Genomic DNA, 26,274 nt, shown 5'->3' with positions numbered 1-26,274 from the left:
TGCTTGACTAGTGTGGTGGCCCTCATATAGACGCCTATGTTTAAATACTTGGTCCCCGGTTAATGGGACTGCTTGAGTAAAGTTTGGTTGTATGGTTTTGTCGAAGGAAGTGAGTCACTGAAGTGGGTTTTTAGTTTCAAAAGCTCAGCTATTTCCAGTTATTCCTCCTCTCCCTCCACCTCTTGGTTGTTGTCTCAACACATAAACTCTCAAGTACTTCTCTAGTACCATACCTGCCTGCCTGCTGCCATACTTCCCACCATGATAGGCACAGACTCACTCTCTGAAACCGTAAACAAGTCCCACCCCCTTAAATGTTTTCTTATGTAAGTTGCTTGATCATGGTGTCTCTTTGCAGCAATGAAAAGTAACTAAGACAGCTAATAAGTATTTTTCCATTTTATTGAAAATAGAGTCTTTTCTCATACAATATATCCTGATTCACATACTCAGGAGTTCCATAAAATACATTAAACTGAAAACCATAATATATTTGCAGAGACCTGGTGCAAACCTGTTCAGGCCCTGTGCGTGCTACTTCAGACTCTATGCATTCATATGAGCTTTGCTCAGTTGATTTAGAGGGAGCTAACAAATTCTCAAAGAAAGTTGGCCATGAAGTAGTAGTAGAAATGGATTTAGAAGTAGTAGTAGAAATGGATTTAGAAATAGTAGTAGAAATGGATTTAGAAGTAGTAGTGATCAATGTAGCATCGTTGTATAATTGTTTCCTTCATAAGGAACGTTGATTGGAGGCCCAGGGGTACAGGTGGTCAAGGGAGTAAATATTACTGACATACAGAGAAAAGAATGATGCGACACAGAAGGTTAGGAGCAATTTGTTCACCTAAATGAATCAACTTTTGTTTCTCATTTTCCCATCATTCGTGTGGAAAATCCTGGTAACAAGGACCTGATTTTGCCTTTGGAGCAGGTGCAGAAATCTTCTTCAAACAGTGTGTGACCCAGATCAACCTGAGAAATAACAAGTGGGAAGTCTCCAAGGAGACAGGCGCCCCCGAGCAGTTTGACCTTGTTGTCCTCACCACGCCAGCTCCTCAGATTCTGGAACTTCAAGGTGACATCGTAAACTGTGAGTAAGCCTTGCTATTTCCCTATTTGGGGAATGGATTGGGAGGGCGCAATTTTGCTCTTCTTTTTGAGAGAAAAATCTATGATCAATTCTACTGGTGTCATATTTTAAAAATGATTATGGTCTACTTCCTGATTAGTCTGGGTTGTAATGAAACTTACAGAATGGTTTTTAATTAGCTCGAAATTGAACGGTCCTCTTATTGCCCTTGTTTTAAAACAATTTAGTGTTATTTTGGATGTGCTGTAGTGTGGCCCGAAAGAGCAGCGTCTGTGTGGTCATCCTGAAGAAAAGCTGTTCATCTTGACATCATATTGGCATGCCTCATCTCCTATCTTCCTGCTCTCTGGGTTACTGCTAAGTATTTACCGCTGTTGGACGGAGTCCTTTAGCCTCATTGATGAGTAGGTGGATATGATAGAGGATACATTGTCCTGATGGAGCTAAGATTATGTCAAAAGAGCCAAATTTATTTTAAAAAAATGATAAGGAATTTTCTTTATTTCAATAAAAGAAAGCATTTTCTTTCCAAAATTAACATATTTTAAAAAGGAATTTGGTGAGCCATCAATAAGCAGAGTAACCCATCTTTGTAAGCAAGTCCAATATTATTCTTTTATATTCTATTTTCTTATGCAGAGGACTATTAAAATATTGCAAAGGTTTTGTTGAAGAAAGCGAAAATTTATTGCAAACCCAGGACATGTTGATATATCTAGCTGGGTGGTCAGTTTTTATAAAAATCTATTTTATGTACCCAAGACATGACAAATGGGAAGTCTCCTCAGAAGACATCCTCTCTAAGGGTTTGAGCCTATCCCTATGGTACCAGTTCTTGACGCTTCCTAGGGAGGTTGACTGTGAAGGTCAAGATCTATTTTCATAGAACCCAGACAGTAAGGAGCAGTGGAAATGCAGTCATTCCCAAACCATGCTAGGTGTGTCAGAAACAGGGCCAAGAAACCAGCACGGACTGATTTGTCTGAAATTTACCCAAGATGACTTTGAGCTGTGGACCCTCTCTCTGGATCTTGCTACCATGGTGGATTTTAACCTCAGTGTGAGCCAGAGGAAACCCTGCTTCGCTAAGCTGATTTTGTCAGGTCTTTTGCCCTAGCAAAACTAAAAGTGACTACTATGGTTGCTGTATGCAGATTTATGATTTTATCGGGAAAGGTGGTCAGAAGTACTGGGATAAAGGCGTGTGCAAGCACCACCAGGTCATTGGTGTGTTATTTCTGATTATAGTGTTATTCAATATTTTTTTAACAAATTGCTGAAAAGTCTTTAATAGCCAAATCTTTCATTTTTTTTCTTCTTTCGAAACAGCATTAAGTGTTGCAGTTGGTTTAGTGTTATTGACCTTTGTTTTATTTGTTTTTAATATAAAATATTATATGGCTAGAATATGTGTGATGGAATCTGATTTTCTGTGTCTTCCTCGAACTCTTATATAAAAATGTACGATTAGCCGGGCGATGGTGGCGCATGCCTTTAATCCCAGTACTCGGGAGGCAGAGGCAGGTGGATCTCTGAGTTCGAGACCAGCCTGGTCTACAGAGCTAGTTCCAGGACAGGCTCCAAAGCCACAGAGAAACCCTGTCTCGAAAAACCAAATAAATAAATAAATAAAATAAATAAATAAAAATGTACGATTGAGGAATGTGCTTGAAACAACCTTTGTGGGTGGGTAGAGAAAGTTGGATACCAAAGATTTGATTGGGTACATTTAGTGGTGGGACATATCCATTTGCAAAGTCACATATTGCCATCTAGTGGCACGAATATATATTGCAGTTCCCCAGTTTAGGCTAGAAAATACCTGAAACCTAGGTAAACACTATAACTATAATATAAACCATACATCATGAGGAAATTAATATGGTCCCAAGATAATGCATTAACTATGCACCTGAATCTGCAAAGTTTGTACTGAAGTTAAGGTATGCTACCAGTCCCTAATTATATCCACTGTGAACAGCGTGCTGACTGCTTTCTGATTTTCTATTCATTCTCTCTCTAAGTCATGTCTAGGCTGTGAAATCAACATAATACCATATTTTACCTGAATTTTTTGACTATTGTTCGGTGTATTATGGGTTATCTTTACTTGTGTATTTATCTCCTTTTCTACTTTGCCTTTTATAGATGAAACAGGACTACTTCCTTTCTTCTGACAATTTATAATTATTCTTTTTCTCAGCTGAAAAAATAGGGATGCTTCAAGGGCCTTATGATTAACCTCTCAAGATTTACTACTCTATAATTGTGTTACTTTTGCCATGTTACTATCACCAAGACTGTTCCCATCCTCAAAGCAACCCTACGTGTTATTATCCTCTCTATTCTTACTAGGAAGACTGAGTTTTGAATCCCCAGCCTTGTGGCCAGAGGCCAGTAGCAATGGAAGTAGCTGGAAGCACCCACTCCAACTGTGGTGATGATGCTCCCTGCCAGTGCAGCCAGTAGATTTTTGTTATTGCCTTTGTTTTGTTTTTTATGAAATTGGATGCCCTAATGAATATGTTAATGTCCATATATATATATATATATATGTCCATATATATATAGAATTGATATATCCTCATGAGGGACTATCCCCATAATCAATATGTAACTTTGATTTGAAGTATAATTTGCCAAATGTTAGTGTAAGCATACTTGTCTCCTTGTCTCTTTTTTTAGTTCTATTTTCTTGTTTTTTTGTTTTTTTTTTTTTTTAGTTTTATTTGTCAATTTCCTTTCTTTTTCCATAGGTACATTTCTTGTAGGCAATAAATATGGGGTCTTGTTTTTAATTTAATATACTAATCTGTCATTTTTAATTAGAGACTTGAACTCATTAACATTCAGAGTTATTATTTGAATAGTATGTAGTCATCTGGTTTAGAAATTGCTGTCTTATGGAGTTTAAAATGTATCATTCCATGTCCTCCTTCTGTTTCTAAATCTGCTGTTGTTCTGATGGTTTTGTCTTGTATGTGACTCTATCTTTGTTCTAACTATAATGTGATGTATGTGTGTAAAGCTACATATACATATATATACATATACATATATATATTTCTAACTATAATGCCATATGTGTATATATAGTTCTTTTCTGGTCTTTTGTTGTTGATGTTCCAAATGTCTCATTTCTAGGTAGACATTTCTTTCTTTAGATAAAGGGAGTTTTCTGCTATAGTTTTATTGATTATGTTTTCTAGGACTTTACTTTGTACTTCTCCTTTGCTCAGTTATAAATTTGGTCTTTGTCTTAGTTGACCAAGGCAGCTTGTAAAGAATATTTTCAATTGAGATTAGCGTTTCACAATGATAGGCTCTATGACAGCAGAGCAAAGATGTAAGGAACAGCTCGTAACTCACATCTTAATCTGCAGGTAGGAGGCAAAGAGAAAGTGAAGAGAAAAAGACGAAGGGGGTAGGGAGGTGAGGAGAGAGGGAAAAACACTAGGAATGGCATGAGTCTTTGGAGACATCAAAACTCTCCCCAGTGATGCTCCTCCTTCAATAAGAAAATACCTCCTAGTCCTTCTTTAAAAGTTCCACCAACTAGGGATCAAGTATTTACATATGAGCTTACAGGGGACATTTTCATTCAAATGATCAAATCCCACTCCCTGACTCCAGCAAGTTGTGGTTATATCCTAGTACAAATGCGTTTAGTCAAACTTCAAAAGTCCCTGTAGTCGTTCAGTCTCAACACTGTTTAAAAGTTCAAAGTTCTAAACAGTTTTTTGAAACTCAAGAAATCTCTCTAGTGTAATCTACTATAAAATATGACAATCCATTACATATTTCCAACATATAACGCCAACATACAATACATTACGAAAAGACAGGGGAAATACTTGAACAAAGCAAGATCAAAACCCAGCAGGGAAAATTCCAATTCCTTTACTTACATATCTAATATCAAGTAGCTATTATGGCTCTACTGTTCAGTTTTCCTGCCTACAAGATCATTCTCTCTTGGACTGAGTACACCGCTGTCTGTAGCACTTCTTGCCATAAATCCATGACTTTGGCATTTGCAACCTTTTGACATCTCCAATGCAGTCCGGGTTTCACTTTCACAGCTTCACACAGATGCCTCCAAGGGCCTCCATGCGGAGACTACCCTGGTACTCCCCTGACCTCAGTAACTATGGAGGAAGATTCCCCAACCCCTCTTTACTAGTGCTTCCTCAAGCCAGCACCACGTGGATGACACTGCCAGGTTTAGCTGTCAATTTGTGATGAACCCTGCCCTCCTTGATCACATTTGCAATAGTTTTGGATTGTGGTTGCTTTTTAGGAGCAGAAAATCCCTTGGGCCTTTTCCTATTGCAGGCTGAAGCTTAGCTGAATGGGGTCTTGCTCTGAGGGGACACTTTCTTTATTTCAGTATCAGACCTCCCCTTAATCTCTTTATCTTTTTCAACACAAGCTTCAGCTCTAAAATTATATTTCCTGGTTCTCTTTTATGCTTCAGACTATACATTTTTATTTCTTATACCCACATGAGAATGATTACTAATAACCACATGTCAGGGTTGATATAAGTTTGTCTTTAAATATTTTTCCACAAAATAATTAGCTCATTACATTTTGGGTTAGCCTTGAACAAATCATTAGGGTAAGGGAAAAAAAAAACAGCCACAGTTTGGGCCAAAATATCATGAGAATAATCTCTAGCCAAGTTGCTAATACTGATCCCATCTAAAACCTCTCCAGCTGGGCTTCCAATCCATGTTGCTTTAAGCACTGCTGTCTTTTATGATTCTACTAGGATGGTCCATTAAGCTTAACTGTTTTTCTAGCCCCAAATCCTAAAAACTTCCACATTCCTCCAAAAAGCCACATGATCAGGTCTGTCGTAGCCATAGCCCACACTCTAGTACCAACTTATGTGTTATTTATTTTTGTTTTGCTGTTACAAACCGCCAATGCCAAGACAACTAAATTTGGCTTAGAGTTTTGGAGTGTTAGTATCTCTGATGGCAGAGCAAAGGCATAGTGGAAGAAACAGCTGAGAGCTCATGTCTTGATCTGCGAGTAGGAGATAGGGAGAAAACATCCTGGAAATGATGTGTCTTGGGACATCAAAGTCCAGCCCCATTGCACACCTCCTTCAACCAGAACAACCTCCTAATCCCTTTCTAACAGTGCCACTGACCAGGAATCAAGAGTTCCAACTGTGAGCCTATGGGAAGGGCTCACATTCACCACAATCATCTAATGCTGACTCAGAGACCTCACAGGCCTGTTTGTTCTTTCTTTTAATTTTATCTTTATTGTCCCATTTTACCATATTCTCTATTGAGTTTGTCCTCTTATTTAACTGTTCTCATTCATTTTGAAATTCATGAGTTTATTCTTGTCCTATTGGACTTGAGTCTTTGAACCCTTTGATGTTGTACCCACTTAGCTCACACTGGAACCTATTACTCTGGAACTGGCTATTGGGGCAGAGTTGTGCTGTTTTTCATATTTCTTATTTTTCTAAGTTGTGAGTTGCACATCTTGTCATCGAATAAACATTTTTTTATAATTTCTATATTCTTTCTATTGCAATGTTTTCAGTATTCAAGTAGATTGAATTGTATTTCCTTCCCTCTGGACTGAATGTGTGGCTCCTTAGCTAAATCCTTATACCTGCTCACCACACTAGTCATTATCTCTAACAGCATTCTGAGAGTGGACCCATTACTCAACACTCCTTCCCAAAAATACTCTATTTAATTCCAAGTGCATATACTTTTTCATAGTTTGGAAATTCTATGCCTTAGATTTTTTTCCCTGCTGTTTACTGATAGACATTCATGTGATTACCAGCTCTTCCCATAGAAAAAGCTATCAGTAAACATACTTATTTACAGATGCTTATGTCCTCGTGCTTTTCATAGTATACTGTGTGATAAGTAGCCCCAGAATGTAATTTGTAGGTCAAAGTAGCCATGTGTAGTAATAGGAGCAGCGGGGCTGCGTCCCCAGCACCCCGGCCGCCCGCACGGCTAGCTTTACCTAAAATAATTACACTGTATTCTTTTAATCACTGCTTGGCTCTTTAGCTCTAGCCCTTTTCTCGGCTAACTCTCGCACCTGAACTAACCCATTTCCAATCATGTGTGTCGCACCCCAAGGTGCGCTTACCAGGAAGATTCTAACCTACGTCCATCCTGAGTCGGAGCTTCATCGCGTGTGCCTCAGAGAGCAGAGCTCTCGCCTCTGCCCGCAAGAGTGGAGCATCATGTCTCTCTGAGGCGTCTGCCCCTGAGAGCAGAGCTGTCGAGTCTCTGAGCTCACTTCCTCTTCCTCCCAGCGTTCTGCTCCGTTCACTCCTCCCACCTACGTTCTAACCTATCAGGGCAAGCAGCTTCTTTGTTTAATCAACCAATGACCTTCCTCCATCACTTCCCCTTTTTCTGTTTAAACAAAAAAAAAGGCTTTAACTTTAACATAGCAAAATTACATATAACAAAACAATTATCATGTAAAAGTTACAATAATCTTTATCATAACTAAGGAAAACTATAACTAACTATTCTTAACTCCATCAAAGGTTCCAGAAAGATACAATACTACTTAAGCAAACAAGAAAATATTATGCTTAATATTTAAATATGTGTGTCTTAGTTAGGGTTTTATTGCTGAAGAGACACCATGACCATGGCAAATCTTATAAAGAAAAACATTTAATTGGGGCTATCTTATAGTTTCAGAGGTTTAGACCACTGTTGTCTTTGCAGGCAACATGGTGGCATGCTGGCAGACATGGTGCTGGAGAAGGAACTAAGAGTTCTACATCTTGATCCAGCATAAGGGGACTGAACAACACTGGGTGTAATGTGAGCGTAATAGACCTCAAAGCCTGCCCCCACAGTAAAGTTCTTCCTCCAACAAGGACACACCTATTCCAGCAAGGCCACACCTCCAATTGTACCACTCCCTAGGGACCAAACATTCAAATACATAGGGGCCATTCCCATTCAAACCACCACAGTGTGTTTATTGTATAAGGCATAAGACAGGCCACAGACTATGTTTTCCCCTAGAATAGTTGCCAATTATATTGGCACTGCTCATTTAATGTGAGATTGTTTTCCCTCTGAGCTGAGATTCCTCACTTGCCATGTGTTAGGTCCCATATACACTTCTTTCCTCTGCATATATATTCTGTTCTCTTTGCCCCTTTGTTTATATCTTTGTTGTTTTCTTTATAGCCACTTGGTGATTGTAACTCAATTTTAGAGTCTAAACTCTATGGTGATAGGCATGAGATAGCTTGATTTTATCCAAAATTGCTCTCAAAATTCTTCATATTTGTGATCCATATCTTTCTAGAGAAAGCTGCTTATTCATATATTTTTCGTTTATGACAACTTTCCAGTTATTTTTGACTGAACAGTGCCACTTTGTTTTTTAGGACTCTGTAATGTCTATGTTTAAAATTTATGTTTAAATTAGCTTGATATGGGAAATAACCAGGCTAGCTAAAGGATAAAACAATGATATTTTTATTTATTATAAGGGGAAAACTTACAAAACAGGAATGGAAAGACCAAGCCCAGCTGTGTCACAGGAGTATCACCCAGAGAGAAAGCATCTGGTCCATGCCCCAGTTTTCTCTCAGGCTCCAGGAAGCCACGCCTTAACTAGGTTCCACCTCTTAAAGATGATTGGTTAACAAAGCTCCCCCCATTATCTCCCCCTGTAGTGAGAGGAGAGCAGGCCTGCTTTTTATCCCACCCGGCTCCGCTTAGCCCTGGAATAATTACACGGAAACTGTATTCATTTAAACACTGCCTGGCCTGTTAGTTCTAGCCTCTCGTTGGCTAACTCTCACAGGTAGTGTGATGCGGGGAATTTGCACTGAGACTAGTCAATAAGACTTATGGATTCTAAGCAGCAAGACTCATTGCCCTTATGGAGTCTTGGTCCCATTGTGCAGAACATCTTACAGTCTGTTCTCCAGACATCCTGAAGTCTGATATCATACTATGGGTCTTGTTAGTCAAATTGTTTATATCCTTCTCCAGAGATTTGAATTGTCCTTTTAATTGATCAGTGTCAGTCTGTAAAGACTATATTATTTCTAAAAGTACCTCATTCTTGGTCTTATTATCAAACTATGTTTTTAAGGAGAAAATATGGAGGACAAAACTAATCCCCAGAATCAAATATAATGATATAGGAGGAAAATTATATGTCTTGCATAACCTCATACATGGTATAAGTGAAAAGGCTATTGATACCCTGGATGGTTAATTTGTCCATCATCTTGTCCTTTTAAATTATCAATTTATAATTTATATATTTGTTTTTTATATCTTACCTATGGTTGAGTTAGCTGGAGCAGGTGCAATAACTGTTACCTGCAGTAGGTGTCGCGTGCACTTGTAGTCATGTGGCTGGTTTAAATCTGAATTTAATGTCAACTACTGAAAGATATGCTTAAATTAAAAACAGTTATTTAGTGTAAATCACAGATTGTGTGCTCCGCGGAGGTCCCTGACTGTTAGGCAGCCACATGAGACAGTCAGCGGAGGGAGGCAGGCACCTTTTGCTCAGGACAAAGGGTGCTTTACCCCTGGTGGCCGTTGTGGCACTGGGCACGAGCTCCTTGCCCATGTTGACGGTGCTGGGCATGACCTCCTCGGCCTTTTCCGCCTCAGTCTTCCACGTCTCTCTGCCAGTCTTGGACCCAGAAGTCAGCCGGTAGCGGCTACTCAGGTCTGGGAATTCTCTATCCAAAATCAATGGCATGGAGCCTGACCATGACTGGTCAGAGCCTCTGGAGACTCTAGTCCCACAGTCCTGGTGCCACCTATAAAAATTAGCTAAATACAGGAAATAACCAGGCTAGCTAAAGGATAAAACAATGATATTTTTATTTATTATAAGGGGAAAACTCACCCAACAGGAATGGGAAGTCCAAACTCAGCTGTGTCGCAGGAGTACTACACACAGAGAGAGCACCTGTTCCATGCCCCAGTTTCCTCTTGGACTCCAGAAAGCCACACCTTAACTAGGTTCCACCTCTTAAAGATGATTGGTTAACAAAGCTTCCCCCATCAAAAGTTTAGTGAAAATTTAGAGTTATGCTGTCTACCTCTAATTTCTCTTAGAGCTGCCTGTGATGTCATGGGCTTGCAATAGAGCTAAGTCCCCTGTTCTTAATTGAAATAGCTCTTCACATCTCTTTGAATATCTATTTATTCTTGGCTACTGTTGTTGTAAGGACATGGTTTTGACACCATTGTTATTCATATCCCTTGCCTTGCTTATTGGTAGTCTACTTAGAGACCCTGAGTAATTTGTTTTCTTGATACAGTGAACAGTGCTTAAGTTCACATGGCCCTATCAGTTGCTATGAACAGCCCTGTCTTCTATCCTGGGTAGTGCTACAAACAGAACTTTGCCAAAGCCCTGAGGACTCTATAGTTCAACAAATACCAAGTCAAAAATGAAGGCTTGATCTCTCCATCTGGAAGCTTCCTCCCAGGAGTTGTTTCTTAGTCATTCTTTTCCAAGGAGGGAGATACTGTACTTTCCCGTTTGCAGGGTTTGTGAAATAGAATATCATTCCACTAACACAGTATCTCCTGGAAGACTGAGCTTTCACATCCCTTTGGGTTTTCTGGTCTTCACTGGCCAATAGAACTCAAGAGTAGTAAGGCCAGTTCTAGCTGGTCATTCCTCATTTCCAGAACTCATTGTAAACAGCTGACTAGCATCTTTTCCTAGTGACTTCTTAGCTTCAAATGTGAGCTCATTATTGCTTCTTGTGTCAAGACTGTTAGCCAGAAGGATAATAGGGTTAAATATTGTTGGATTAAGCTATTTTATTTTATTTTTGTGATGCAGTCAGTGTGTTGCCGAGGCTTGTCTAAGACTCATAAACTCAAGCAGTCTACTTATTTCAGCCTCCTAAATGGCTGTTATAATAGCATTACCATCATACCCCACTCAGATAATTTCACTGTCTGAAGGCAAGGATTTTGCCTAGACTATCTTTATCACAATTTAGTAACAATCATGATCCTATAAAAAAAAAAGTTGGCTTATTGATCACCTCTACCTTACTTTAGGTTCCTATTTGTCCCCCAAACTCAATTCAGGTCAATTCCCAACAAAAATTTCTCCCCACTCCCAAATTGTTTTCTTGAATTGCGTGTTATCCTGGTTCTCTCTGTATAATCTTTTTAATATATAACTTATTGTGATTTATTAATGACTAAATCCACTGTGTAATGTGTACCTAATATACTGATATTTCATTTGTATTTTAATAAATAAAGCTTGCTTGAAGATCAGAGAGTAAAACAGCCCCATTGGTCAGCCTTACAGATCAGGCAGTGGTGACACACACCCTTAATCCCAGTGGCCACACTAGTTTGCAATAGAAATCAGGAGGTAGTCATGCACTCCTTTAATCCCGGCGCTAAGGAGGAATGTAAGACGAAAGCAGATGGTTCTCTGACACAATCTGTTTCATTCTGAGGACTCTTGGAGGCAAAAATCACCACTTCAGACCTAGGTAGAGGTAAGAACCAGAGACTGACTGTTTTGCTTTTCTGACATTCAGGTTGAACCCCAATATTTGTCTCTGGGTTTTTATTAATTGTGCTACACTGTAACTGGTAGAATTTAAAGAACATAAAAATAGTTGCTTGCTGTGTCTTTCCTCTTCCTGTTTTCCTGGGATTCCTCATGGCCGTAGAGCTATAACCCATCAGTCTCTATCTAATGATAAACAAATGAAAGAAAACTAGGAATTGCAACTTGAAGAGCATTTAATAAAAGAGAGAGGCTGCTTTAGAGAGAACTAGTTCTTAGTGAAAAGAAAGTTAGAAATAGACATGCCTTTTAAATATGGGGAACTGAAAATAGATTATCTTGGCAGGAGAAGCTTTGTAGTGGGAATTTCAGGAGATAAAAGTAGATGTGGATTTGGAGGAGTGTGTGATGATGTTTAAATCTTAACATTGGTTGAAAAAAGCAGGGATCTTAGTTCATCAGGAATACTGAATCTATCTTTGAAAACTTGGTTAGGCACATTGCATGGTAATTACTTAATTGGATTGGAAGAAAAAAACACTCGTAGAACTTAATGAAAGGACTTTTAACCTTAGCACACGTTCATTTTAAACTGATGCTTAAAATATCAGTAAGCTACACTGCAAAGTCTGTGACCTTGGTGTCCCGATGCTGTTGTGTGACTCTTGCCTAGAAAGAGATGAACTGTGTGTTTTCTGAAGATGGACAGAGACAACTTATCAAATAAATATATATCCCCAAACAGCTTGGTGAGCTAAGGACTTTCCTGGATTGATTTACTTGAGCATGGGTGACTGAAATCATGTGCATCATCCAAACACCTACTCCAGCACGGGTGATAACTCTCACTGCTGTATTCCCAGAGCTCTCTGTCCAGCTTGCAGGCAGTTCTAGGAGAGTCTTCACCTTGTCATTGTTAACTGCACTTATAACTGTGGGGGGGTGGGCAGCCTTGTAAATCTTGTGATTTTCTGACCTTCCTGGGCCTTCTAAGTTTCTCTAGCTTCCTTATCTTTATGAGCTTCCTGCTTCCCACCAGAAGTGAATGTTTCAATTTGGTGGAAAGGGCTACTAAGCATTCACTTTGGAATATTATAAAACATTGCCCTATTGAGTATATTGAATCTCCTTTTTAGAACTTCCATATCTTCCCATTATAGAATGAACAAATCAGACCAAATTGTTTAACCTAAAATAATTCAAATTTTTGATTAGTCGTTGACATTGTGCTATAAAGATTTTTGACTCAAAGCACAGGAAACAGCTCTTTTGTTGACCCAGAAACATGTTTCCTTGTTATTTTAGCTTGAAGGTCTCTATAGGAGAAGTAATTCAGTTTTTCTGTGGATGCAAATGATTGTGCCTATCTACCTACAGTCTTCTGAACTGAGATCTCAAATTGAGAAGAAGCCAGCATTAATCAGTAGTTCTATTTGATTTTTACCTTTTATATTCACCTCATCTACTTGTCTTTAAAAATACAGTATTTGCAGAACAACAGATTTGGATGCATTTCTCCTTAATCTTCTATCTCTACATGCTAAGCAACAACCCAAGTTAAGCCTTTCCTCTCTTCAAACACAGGAGACACCAAAAACAGAAGAGGTAACCCTTGCTCTGGTTGAACATGGTTTGAATGTGACATGTCTCCAGGAAACTTGTGCATTTGATATGGGGTCCTTAGCTGGTGAAGTAATTGGGTAGCTGGTCACACCTGTAGGAGATAGAGTTTCTCTGGAGCATGTGTCCTGAACACAAAGGTCTTTTTCTAGTCTGTTCTCTTTTCCTATTTTTACTGAGATATAAAGATTTGAATCTCTCTATACTCTAATGGCAGCCATGGGGCCTCTGTCATCATGTCTCCCCAACCATAATGGAGTATACACTCAAGGCGTAAGCAAATGTAGGTCCTTTCTCTCAGGCTCACTTCTCATCAGATATGTGGTCACAACACATATCTGTCCTAATTTTGGAGTTCCAGGTGACCCAGCACACCATTACTTATACTTATGTCCCGTCCATGGTCCCAGCCAAACACAGGGAGATTTCCTACAGAAGTTCCCCTCTGAGACTAGCTGGAAGGTTATGATGGTTCCAACATCATTTTGTAAATATGAAGTTAGCATTTTTGTACATTGTGCCACTTTTCATACCAACTAATAAGAAATATTTCTTTAGTTTACAAAAGAGGACAGAGAGACCCAGAGAGGGTAAGTTAACATAGCTCTTGAACAGTTTCAAGTTTAATTATGGCTTCCAAATTTGCTCCAAACCTTAGTAATTTTATCAGTTCACCTCTGTCCCTTTTTATCCAGCACTGATATATGAGGATGTCCCTTGCTTGAAATGGATGCATCTGTGATACATGCTTTCACATCTTCATTCTCTTTTATTTGTTTTCTTTTGTTTTTTGAGACAGGGTTTCTCTGTGTAAGAGCCCTAGCTGTCCTGGAACTCGGTAGACTAGGCTGCTCTCAAACTCACAGAGATCCTCCTGCCTCTGCCTTCTGAGTGCTGGGATTAAAGGCGTGCGCCACCACTTTGTCTTTATTCTCAATACGCATACTCTTAATAGTATAAGCTATTTTTAACTAGCCTATCTGGCTACTACCTAACTGAAGAAAAGACCATAGTGCTGCCTTGCTGTGCACTCCCCTCAGAACTCAGTACTATTTTCCATTCAGAGTTCTTTTATAGCTGAAAGTCTTTAGAAAAGACATCAAACTAGAGGAAATGTGAGAAGAAAGAAAGGAGAGCTAGAATTCTCTGAACTGCACCATTGCCACCAGCTGAGTCATGGAATCACATTAAGCATTCTTCCTATCTGAACTGACAAAGACATTTTAAAGATAGAACACATTTGGGAACTAGGATGTTGGCTCACTTGCACAAGTTTCTGACGATTCATATAAAATGTGCTGAATTCAAAATTAAAAAGTATTGCTGTAATTACTAACTTAAATTATGGAATTTTAAGCATTAGGCTTAAAAGAGACAGGATAATAAAGGAAAGGAGAAATCACAGCATTTTTAAGTGAATGAGCTCTTGCCTAAGTTTATTTCTGTTTTTCATAACAGAATGTGATTTGAGAAGTTTTGTGCCATTTCCCACAAGAGTATGAGATGTGCTGAAGTCCTGTTTCCTGAGCTTAACATATTTCCATTCTGACTTGATGTTTACTTCTAGAAAAGTTTTAAAGATACATTATAAAATAATTTGAACACCCAGAAAGGAACAGTTCTGTAATTTTAACTGCTATACAAGTCACAGTTGGTTTGATAAAGGCTTTCTAATACTGATCTCTTCTAAATTTGCTATGAAGTAGCCAAAGAAAATCACTGTATTCAAAGCAGAGTTTACTTAATTTCTGTGAGTTGTTAATTTCTTTCTTAAAAATTTATAATTCTGTTTGCTGAGCACATATGAAATTTTACTCAAGGAAAATGAATTAAAATCCTCTTTTATTTTTAGTAATGGTTATTGATACAGCTTTACTTTTATTTAAATGTTAAATTCATTTTTACTATAAAAATTACATTAAACATTTTCTGTGTGCTAGCAACTTTAAGTATAGCTGTGAAGTTAACAAAAACTGAAGAAATTTTTATTCAAGTGTGCTGAAAACTATTGAATGTCTGTGAGATGATACTGATAGATGAGATAATATTCCGTATTATTTGATAACGGTGGGAGGAGAAACAGTTAGAGATCTGTGTGTAAAGATGGTGAATGCTAAAGGGAAAAAAAGCAAATCAGGGTCCATGAAAAACACCAGACCAGGGGTGGTTTTGTCTTCCACCTAAGCAGGGCTGTGGGAAGGTAGAGGAGCTGTCAACTGCCTCTTTAAGATGGGTGCATTGTACTTGTGTACCAATGGAGACAATCTATTAAAAGAAAGAAACAGATCATATAGAAGCAAGACAGACGAGTCACATGCAACCTGGTCTTGAGGAAGCAGAATGGGGCTCTGTGGCAGCTAGGTACCACGAGGCAGAGAGGATCTCAAGAGCACAGGTGGAGGAGACCTGGGACCTGTGGACTTGTACCGATGGATTTGCTTTCCAAAGTCATTAACTGAGCTTGAAGAGGGGCTGCAGATATTGAAGGCTTGTTGACAGCGGAGTGGAAATTGGAAAACTGGGCAGCACCAGAGCCATTGGTGAGTTTCTTGAGCTCATTGTGAGACTAGGCCATCAGTTCTTTTTTTCTCTCTAGCCTTCATATCACTGGTTCTCAAACTTCCTAATGCTGTGACCTTTCATACAATTCCTCATGTTGTGGTGATCCCCAACAGTAAAATTATTTTGTTGCTACTTCATAACTGTAATTTTGCTACTGTTGTGAATCATAATGTAAATATCTGATTGCAGGATATCTCATATGCAAGCTCCAAATGGGTCACAGCCACATGTTGAAAACCCTGCTTTAGATGTTTTAAATATTTGAATGAATAAATAAAAGAACCAAGAAGTGAATAAGCACTGTTTGTGGCGCTCAAGTCTAAGGTGTTTTTACTGCTTACATGGTTTTAAGTGGAATGCTTTATACCAAGCCCTACTTTCATTCTTGTGGTTCTTGTGATTGATAATTAAAATCAGCAATGCTCTGAGTGCCCTTTTTTGGTTGGTGATATGAGGTGAAACTGAACCCTAGTCTTGAATATGTATACATGTGCATATTATATATGTGCAATATATCTAATTTCTATGTAAATTAAACAAGAATTAAATGCTAATTTTTTGAGATGTGACATTCATTCTTTATGTATTTCTAAAATTCTGTGCTAGGCTTAACCACTCATGAATGTGTTTGTATTTACTCAACCTATTCTTGTTCTTGGTATCTCTTTCCAGTCGCAGGAGGGATGAAACTGAATAAAACATGGCTCCTACCTCTAAATCATTGTAGCCATCTGGGTGTCAGGCATTTTTAGAAGAGACATGTGTACTATTCCTTAGAATACATAAAGAGGATACACTCAGTGTACTTAGGAAACTAGGTTCCTATACGCCATCACATAGAATTATCACTGAGAAATACAGAGTGTTTTGAAATTCATAATAATAACTAAAACATGGTAAATTCAGCATGCAACATACAACATCTTCCTAATACAGCATTTGTTTCTTTAGTAGACAATTTGCTCATAGAGTATGCCTTGTCATTGCTATGAGTACTTCGTAGAGTGATAATTAGAAATGATTATTAGGTTATTAAAATTGTTTTGCTTTTTTTGCAATATCCATTGGCTCAGGTGTGGCTAGCATAAACATGGCAATACTTTGTTCAGCCTTCTGAGGCCAACAGGACTCAGTACTCTTAGACTACAGTACACACTGCTGAACAGCAGGTGGCACCATGTGTACGTTCTTGTGAAGGCCAGTACTTCAGGCCTAAGACATTTTGCAGTGGTTCTCTGCAAAGATTGCAGGTGCATCCCAGGGTTCTAGTTTCCGTTTAGATTGCTGTTTGTCATGCCTTGTTTGCCAAACAAGATATAGCAAATGAATAGGCAGTTTACTGATGCAATTCTTAGTAGTCAAATTGTCAGAATAAACTCTATTGCTTAAGAAACATAAACACAATTAGTTAATGGTTTGTCTATATAGATTGTTGCTAGGAGGAATTTTAGCTGGACAAATATTATTTTAAAAAATCTGATAGATCAAGGTTCTATTTATTTTCATACTAATTCCTCCCCCAAAGAAGTAATCTGTCAGATTACCAATGTTCTAGTACACACATAACATTGCACATATTGAACTCAATAAATTGTGAGTTGATTTTGCTGTGATTTTAATTATAGATATTTGAATAAAATGGCTCAATGTCTAATAACTTAAATAGAGAAATTTCTTCATGGAGTTTCTTTTACATACCAAATAAAACAATGATATTTAAACCATACAAATTGTGTGTTCAGGGCGGGGAGTGTATGTGTCTGTTTGTGTATGTACTTGTGTATATTTGTATGTTTGTTAGTATATATTGTATGTTTGTGTGCGTGTGTATGTATTCTCATCATTGACCATCAAGTATTGAGGTGGTATCACTCCACATTTGAAATATCATGTAATGGCATATACCACTGTTTGGGGGGCCAGCCTCCAGCAGCACAGGGCTCCAAAGGAACCCACTGAGTTGGCACACACTATGACTTTTTGTCTGAGGGGTTAAGGGAAATGTCACTCACATTCTCTTGATTATCTCTTTATTCTTCTCTAGTCTTCATTATGTGTTCTATATTCTATTTTCTTATCTCTATCCAAAAATATATCTTCTGTCTCTCTTGATGTTTTTCTTCTCCTTCTAACTCTTTGATGTTCGTCTCCCAATTCTTTCATTCTTGACATTTTCCTTATAACTATATCTTTATTCTTGATGTTTCCCTTCTAGTTCTCTTTATTCTTTCACTTACAGCTTCTGTACCCCAGCAAAAATTTTTGAGGCAATATAGAAATTACAATGCGGCTACATTCTATTTTTCAAGTGAATGATTATAATGAATACAGGAAAAAAACACATTTTTTTTCTCCCTTACATGATTAAAACAGAGTCATCCCAAAACCCCACACACATTTACGTCTAAGTAGTATGTTATAGATTAACAGAGTATCAGCAAGCACGGGATATTTTTCTCAGCCATTTTTCACTGTCAAGCTGCATCTTGTGGTTACAAAGAAAGATTTAATCATTTTATTACTTTTTAAAAGATAATCTTAAAGGGAGTATTAAAAGAATTACAAATCTAAACTTTTATACCTAAAAAACAATCAGTCAGTTCTACTTTAAATCTTTAGGGAGCAGACCCACTTATTATTTGTTTTTATACCAGAAGTTTGAGGGCAAAAATGCATCTAAGGAGTTAATCATCACCTTTAGTCATCAACCAATCCTAGCAAGAAAGGCAAAATTATCAACTAATGATAACTGGGCTGCTTTGTTCTTGTTCCCTGACCTTAAACAGTTCATCACTCAGCTCTGTGCTTTTTCTAAGACTTAGGATTGTCTTCTTGGATTTTTCACCTCAAAGCTATTTAACAAAAACATTTTAGTGGAAAATTTTGTTGTTTTCAAAGCTTGTTTTAGCTAACTCCAAAACCTGTGAACACATCTCCCACCATTAAGATTAAAAGAATTTGAGCCAGCCGGTCTCTTGGGCACTCAATTGTTTTCCTAAGTCATTAACCTGAACTGTGATCTATGCAACTCCTTGGGTGAAACTTATAGGTCCTAACTGTGTAACACTTCCTTGTATTTGTTTTTTATCATCACAACTCTATGTAAGCTAACATTATTATTATTATTATCAATTAACAGTACAGCTTAAGAAATCATCTTCATAATAATCCACAGGTAAAAATGCCCAGTAGAATGGGATGTTTCCATGCGATAAAAACACTATATTACAGGCAGTGGGGATCTCCCCACCCCCATTCACACCATGCCAGACACCAGAGAAAGATGGCCGCAGCAGACATGTGAGGGCACAGGAGGAGCAAAAGTCACTCTGGGTCTGTGGTCTTGGGGTTTTGTCTATTTGAGTTACCCATCAGGTTTTGTTTCCTGGTGGGCCAATCCCCTGAAGTCAGTTGCCATGTGCAATTCCTCTGACATAGCCACTGGCAGACATACTGGGGAAAACCCTAGGAACACAGTAGCTCTTATAAGACAGTCAATGTGTAGAGCAATTTCTCATCTGAGGCTCTTTGCCCCTACATGTTAACATTCCTTCTTCTCTTCTGTTTTTTATTTTTGCCGTCTTAACAAGCACTTGCTCTGAAGTACTTAGAAACAGTTTAGTTTTATTTCACTCACTTGGTGCTATCCATCCTTATATGATCAGATGGGAGCTTAGATCTTGAGTAAATAACAGTAGCGATTATGAGCATCTGATCTATGTAATGGCGTATCAGCAATCGTGTGCACACATGTGTGTGTGTATGAATGGTACTTAAACTGAGTTACTTGAACATTTTCTGAAATTATAAGCAGGTGAAGGCATTTAATTGTTATTTATAAGCACCTTAGCTATAAGTTTATATCTTTCTTCGCAATGCCAGATTTGGAAAAAAATCAGTATTTAGTTGAAAACTTTAAAATAATTGTCATTCTCTCTCTTTAATAATCTACTAAATGTGAGTTTCTTGAGTTATTTTCTATTGCCAAGTAGTGCCTTGCCACAAGTAAATATTTCTTAGACAGTTTTTTTTTGTTTTTTTGTTTTTTTGTTTTTTTTTTTTTTGGTTTTTCGAGACAGGGTTTTTCTGTAGCTTTGGCGCCTGTCCTGGAATAGCTCTTGTAGACCAGGCTGGTCTCGAACTCACAGAGATCCGCCTGCCTCTGCCTCCTGAGTGCTGGGATTAAAGGCGTGCGCCACCGCCGCCCGGCTACAGTTTTTTAGTTGAATGGCAGAACCCTTAATACTTCATGTTGCCCGGGATCAGAGAAGCAGTGTCACCTCCATTTTCAGTCTTCTCTTTCAACTGCTCCAGGCCCAGCATTTACTTACATTGTGTCTAGGGATAGCAACCTTTTAATTCTGTCCCTTCATTAACCTTGCAATGATGGCTGGAGGGATGGCCCAGCAGTGAAGAATGCATCTTCTCTTGCAGAGAACCTGGGTTCTGTTTTCAACACTCACATGGTGTCCTACAACTATACATAACTCCAGTGTCAGGGTATCCAGTGTATTCATTCAGCTTCTGGGAACATCGGGCACATGTGCAATGCACATACAGGCATGCTAGCAAAACACCCAAATACATAATAAAAACATGTAAATCTTGAGAAAACTAAACACAAATTGTTCTGTTTGTTTTCATGATGGCTGGCAGAATGATTTTGGAAGTGTTATAAACACAACCTTCATTTCTAACAACTACTATTGTACAATAAAGCCACTGGAGAAATATAAGAGGAGTCTGGGTAGGGTTTTTCTCCAGATTTGCTGTTGTTGTTGCTGCTGCTGCTTGTGCTTCTTCATCGTCATCCACATGTAGATATCAATTCTAAATGGTTAAAATACCTAAATGTAATCTAAAATATAAAACTAATAGAAAAAAAATCAAAAGAGGAGAAACCCTGTGATGTCCAACTGAATAGTTTCATAGAGAGAACCCCAAAGGCACAGATAACAAAAGCAGAAGCACATGAGTGAGCTTGCATCAGTCTTAGAGGCTCTGCCCAGGAAAATGATCAGTAGTAAAGAGACCACTGATTATAATCCATATATAATTCCTTTTGATAGCAGGAAATGCATTCACGTTTTCATTTAGGCACTAGCAGAATTATAGATACTACATGTTTATTTAATGACCATACTTCTGTAATCTGCTGATCTCTCAATGTGTTGAATGGGAAACTACGTTTAAGCTGTCGTGATGTCACATTCCTGTCTCTGCATTGAGAAGGCTGATACAAGAAGATTAGTTCAAGGCTAGCCTGGGGTACATAGTGAGAGTCTACCTTAGAATCCATCAACTATGTTAAAATGTGTGACCATGTCGATATGTGTGTGATTATTTAAAAGTGAGTACAACTGGTTATCTCATGAGGGTTACCAAAAGTGAGTTTTAAAACTTTATTTAGGTGATTTTTTTTCTTACCACCACCCGGCTAAAGGTTAAAGTTTAAACCTTTAGCTAAAGGCTAAAGGCTAAAGGTTAAACTTTATCTTTTACAACAGCTAATATCAAGGCCAGCCTGACCTATAGAGCTAGTTCCAGTATAGGCTCCAAAGCTACAGAGAAACCCTGTCTCAAAAAACAAAACAAATGCTGATATTTACTAAATGACACCAACCAACTCCTCAAATTCTTTATCTCATATGCTTGTTCTATATTTGCAGATTGGCCTGCTCCTATGAATATAGAGAATAGTCACCTTTGGATGTCTGGAGCCATCCACTCAGACATGTGACTAGTGACAAAATGAGACAAAACCAGAGAAAACTTGTTTGGAGCCATGAGTGAAAGCAAAACATAGTAAGAAAATAATTCACATAGTTTTACTTGATGTCTCAGAACTGAAATGGAAGACACATGAAGAATTTTCAGCAGTGTTTAGGGGGCACTGGGGTTAGGGAGCATATTGAGAAATACACTTTTTAACTTCGGAAAACATTTTTAAACGATCGGATATTTAATTTCATTATTGTCCATAGTAGCTTATGCAGAATGAGCTTCTAAAAGTTTTCATGGACTTCACTGCATACGCTGGTCAGCGGGTAGATAGTCAGCATCTGCTAAACTCCTGCATCTGAAAGAGCACACTTTACATTAGTTATATATACTATCTGCTCTAAAACATAGCAGTGTAGGCAAGACAGAACAAGGGAGACTAGGTCACCCAGGGGTGACTAATCCCAGCCGTGCAAACATTAATGAGGCCTCTGCAAAGTGCTTTACTCACAGCCATTTGCCTTCAAATAAACTAGAAGGCTGAGTCAACATGGTCAGTTTGAAGGGCTTTGTGGATGTATGACACTAGAAGTATTTAAGAGAATAAGTACCACTATCCAGTGAAGCCTCTCAGTTAATATTATTTGCTATTACTATTACTACTACTACTACTGCCTACCATAGCTTCTTAGGTTATTTTGAGACAGAGTCTTACCCAGGAGGCTGGCTTGAACTCATTATGTAGACAAGGCTGGCCTCAAATTCATAACAGTCTACCTCAGTGAGTCCATTAAGTGCCAAGATTATAGCCGTGCTCATTTTCGGTATAATCTTCACTATCATTTTCATCATTGGAATTTGTAAAGAGTACACAAATAATTAGGAATTTGTACTGAAATCTTGGGGGATAACACTGGTGTCCTATATGGCAGTTCTCAAGAGAGTCTCCAGTTTCAGCACGAGCAAAACTCCACTATGGTAGCCTCTGTTACCTACAGTGCTAAAAGCCTTCTGAACTAAGAACGTTTCACAACAAAAGATACCAAAGGTGTATCAGGGCTGCCTCGCAAGTGTGAGAGCCTCGCAAGTGTGAGAGACACAGTTTGATCCTCAGCTCGACAAATAAAATATAGCATATCAAGTTTTATGTTGGAGTCATGTGCTATAGAGTGCCTTTGGTTGATGGTTGGTTGAATATACAGTGATGTTTCCACAGATTAGAGTTAGAACTGAAGAGTTCCTCGTAACCTGCTAGCATTGGAGCCGTGTTACTCTCCACAGCACAGTGCATTGCTCTCATGAAGGTGATGAAATCACTATAAAAAAAACCCACTCTCTAGGTCATGTGAAATGACAGGAAGTACAATTGTGGGCAGTAATAATTTTATGATGATAATAAATAGCCCTTATGGTCTTATTTATTTCATATACTATACTTCCTATGATTGTTTGAAAAAGTACTTCAACTAGCTAAAAAACATTTCTTATAAACAGTATGATGTGTTTTTTTTTGCAACAGCCTCAAACAAGTTATGTTAACTGTATCTTTCTCTTTCTGTCTCTCTCTTTGTCCCACTCTCTTCACCCTCCCTCCCTTCCTCCCTCCCTTCCTCCCTCTCTCCTTCCCTTCCTTTCTTTCTTCCTCTGTTCCCACTCCTTCCCCCCCCCCTCTTTTTTTAGATAGTTTCTTTCTACATAATCCACTATGGCCTTGAACTGCCAATCATTCTACCTTTGTCCCCGGAGTGCTGGCATTAAAAGGGTACACTGCCTCCACACCTGAAGAATTTAAGTTATTGTTAGTAGTACTGCATTGCTGAGGAGGGAACTCAGAGCGCTGAACACATTAGGCAAACATTCTGCTGTCTCCAGCCCTTTTCTTCATCTACTGATTGTACTTTCTTCTCTCATGCTTGATTTTCTCTCGTATTGTCTTGCTATTCATGGCTCTAGGAACAATACATTATACATACACACATATATAGTTATAGATAAATATGTATATTGTAAATTTACTATACTTATTTACAATGTATATATTAAATACATATATATGTTTAACATTTCCATGTATTGCATAGCCTACCTGTATAGTGGCTAGACTATCTAGGTATGAGTATGTATTCTGTATGTTTTCACAGTGGTGACTATTCATTTCTCAGAACGTATTTTCTCAATCCCCATGTTATAAATAACACATGGCTTACATGAGTTTTTTTGTAATAATACCTTTCCAGGAATCCCAAGGTAGCATGAAACTCACAAAATACAGGATAGCCTTAAATTCATAATATACCTTCTTTGGCCTCCTGAATGCTGAGTTAACAGTCAGGGGCCACCCTGCTTAACCTATATATACTTTTGATATAATGATTTTTTTATTTGGATTCAACTTTTTAGGATTTATTTTCTTTCCTTATTCTATTCATGGTTTGTTGGGACCATTTGGAGTCCTGGCCTCCAGCTGCTCTTCCCTGCTAGAGATCTTTACTTTCCTTCTGTTTGAGTTACTGAAAGCTGTGTCAAAGTTGTTTACCAGCTCTGCTTCACGAGCACGTGTTGCCTTGGCCTTGAGAATCAGAGGATAAGGTTTTCACCTGTTGGCCCACCTGACTGTTGGGTATATAAGACTCTGTGGCGCTATTGAAGAAAGGGCTTCTTACCAGTGACTAGAGGTCTGTGTCTCTGTCTCTCTGTCTGTGTCTTTGTGTCTTTCAGTGTTTTAATCTCCAGCCCCTTGCCCTAAACTTGCGAACTGTTTGGTAGCGCACAGAGTGCAGACAGGCGTTGTGCGCTGCAATGGTTGAAAATAGTATTCATAGTTCTTTAAGACGTAAAACATGATGTTTTGATGCAAATATACATCATAAAATGTTTACTACTGTAAAGCTAAAAGACATAAGTTATCCCATATATAGTGAGTAATTTAGTCTTTCTAAGAATATTAAGATGAGAAAATTGAAGATTGTTTCACACAGCTGAGAGAACTGAATTTGTAACCCAGACCTTGTGAATCCATGAACCATATCTTAGCTGGTACATCACACTCTTCATCAGTGTTTATATTGCTTCTCATCCAAAAAATAAGTGAATAAAGGAATGAACAAACAAAAATATACTGAATTATGGTTTTGCGCCTATAGGAGAATTGTGGTAAAAAGGCAAAATGGACAGTTTCTATTTTCTATATTTTGATTTCTGATGTGGCCAGTCAGAGTACTCATTCTTCAAAGATGTCTGCATGCTAATTCCCGGAACGTGGGAATGTGTTTTGTTATAGTGCAAACAGGACCCTACGGATATAATTGTTAGTGATTAGGAGATGGAAAGATTGTCCTGTGGTCAAATGTAATCTTACAAGGAGGGAAATAGAAGGATAAGAGTCAGAATCCAGAAGGGAAATGTGATGACAGGAGAAAATTCATGGTGATCTACCAGCTGGCCGTGAAATGGGAATGGAGTCTGCAGGCAGGAAATGGAGAAAGCCTTTGGAAGCTGGATAAGGTGAGGTCTGTGTCCTTCCAGAGGGTATCAGGAAACACACAGCTCTGTGAAACTGCTATTCTCTTCTAAAATGATCTACTTCAGACTTTCTGAATTGCAGAATTTTGAGATGTTTATATTTTTGTAGGTTCTGTGTTTGTGGTAATTAGAGCAGTAATAAAACACTGATATAGCAGTTCATCCCATTGGAATGCTCTTTGAAATCTATTTTATTTTTAATTACAATATAATTACATCATTATCCTATATATATCTTCCCTCCAATACCTCACATGCCTCTTCCACTCTTCAAATTCTTGGCTTCACTTTCTTCAATTATTAATGTTACACACACACACACACACACACACACACACACACACACACACACACAGAGAGAGAGAGAGAGAGAGAGAGAGAGAGAGAGAGAGAGAGAGAGAGAGAGAGAGAGAGAGAGAGAGAGAGAGAGAGAGCTAAATCTATAGAAACAATCTGAGTTCTTTGACTGCTACTTGTATGTAGGTGAATGACATTTTTAATGAAACTAGCTCATTCTCATGTGACTATGATAATAGTATTAAACATAATAACCTTTTCTGAGTCCTTTATGTAGGTATCCATTATGATGGAAATCAGTCTCTCTTTCTGTGGCTGCCTCTCTGTCTCCCTTTCTCAGTTAATTGCTTTATAGGTTTGCTTTGCTTCGTTTTTGTTATGTTTTGCTTGTTTTGCCAAAAATGATAGCCTACTCAAAAGTTCTGAACAAGTCATTGGGAAATTGCTAGAACTTATGTAAGCATAAACTCTTTAAGGAGATAATTCTTTCCCTTGTCTGGAGCTGCGCGGAAGGGCTATTATTTCATAAAAGATTATTTTTATGTATCTTATCTATAATTGGGAAACCAAAATTACTTTAAAGTTTCACAATTTAGATGTTTTATAAATGTCTGTACTTTAACCAAGATAAAACTTTCCACAGGGCAAGGAACCCTGACTGCTCGTCAGACTCGAGAGGGACGGGGAGAGGAGTGGGGGAGGTTAGGAGGGGGGGAGGTTAGGAGGGGGGAGAGTGGGAGGAGTGGGAGGCTGGGAGGAGGCAGAAAATTTTTTTTTCTTTCTTAATAAAAAAAAACAATGCTAAGTGTATTACAACAAATATTTTATGGAAATATATGCCCCTGGGAACCCAATAATATTAAATCAGCTTAACTATGCACTTATTACAATAGCTAATTATTTAAAATTTTTAA

General features: G+C 38.2%; 1 protein-coding gene across 3 annotated transcripts in view; it reads left to right on the top strand.

The window, feature by feature from the left end:
- Rnls (renalase, FAD dependent amine oxidase) overlaps window positions 1–26,274 on the top strand; it is a 246,695-nt gene that overhangs the window by 16,291 nt on the left and 204,130 nt on the right. For all 3 annotated transcript variants that reach the window (XM_005352152.2, XM_013348025.2, XM_026781743.1), the window contains one exon: window positions 935–1,093. In XM_005352152.2, the coding sequence (XP_005352209.2) occupies window positions 935–1,093 (159 nt within the window). The remainder of the gene's footprint in view (window positions 1–934; window positions 1,094–26,274) is intronic.

Source organism: Microtus ochrogaster, chromosome 8, assembly GCF_000317375.1.
Source record: "Microtus ochrogaster isolate Prairie Vole_2 chromosome 8, MicOch1.0, whole genome shotgun sequence".
NCBI classification, from domain to species: domain Eukaryota; kingdom Metazoa; phylum Chordata; class Mammalia; order Rodentia; family Cricetidae; genus Microtus; species Microtus ochrogaster.
The sequence above is the reverse complement of the archived record's forward strand: the minus strand, read 5'-3'. Positions and strand labels throughout refer to the sequence as shown.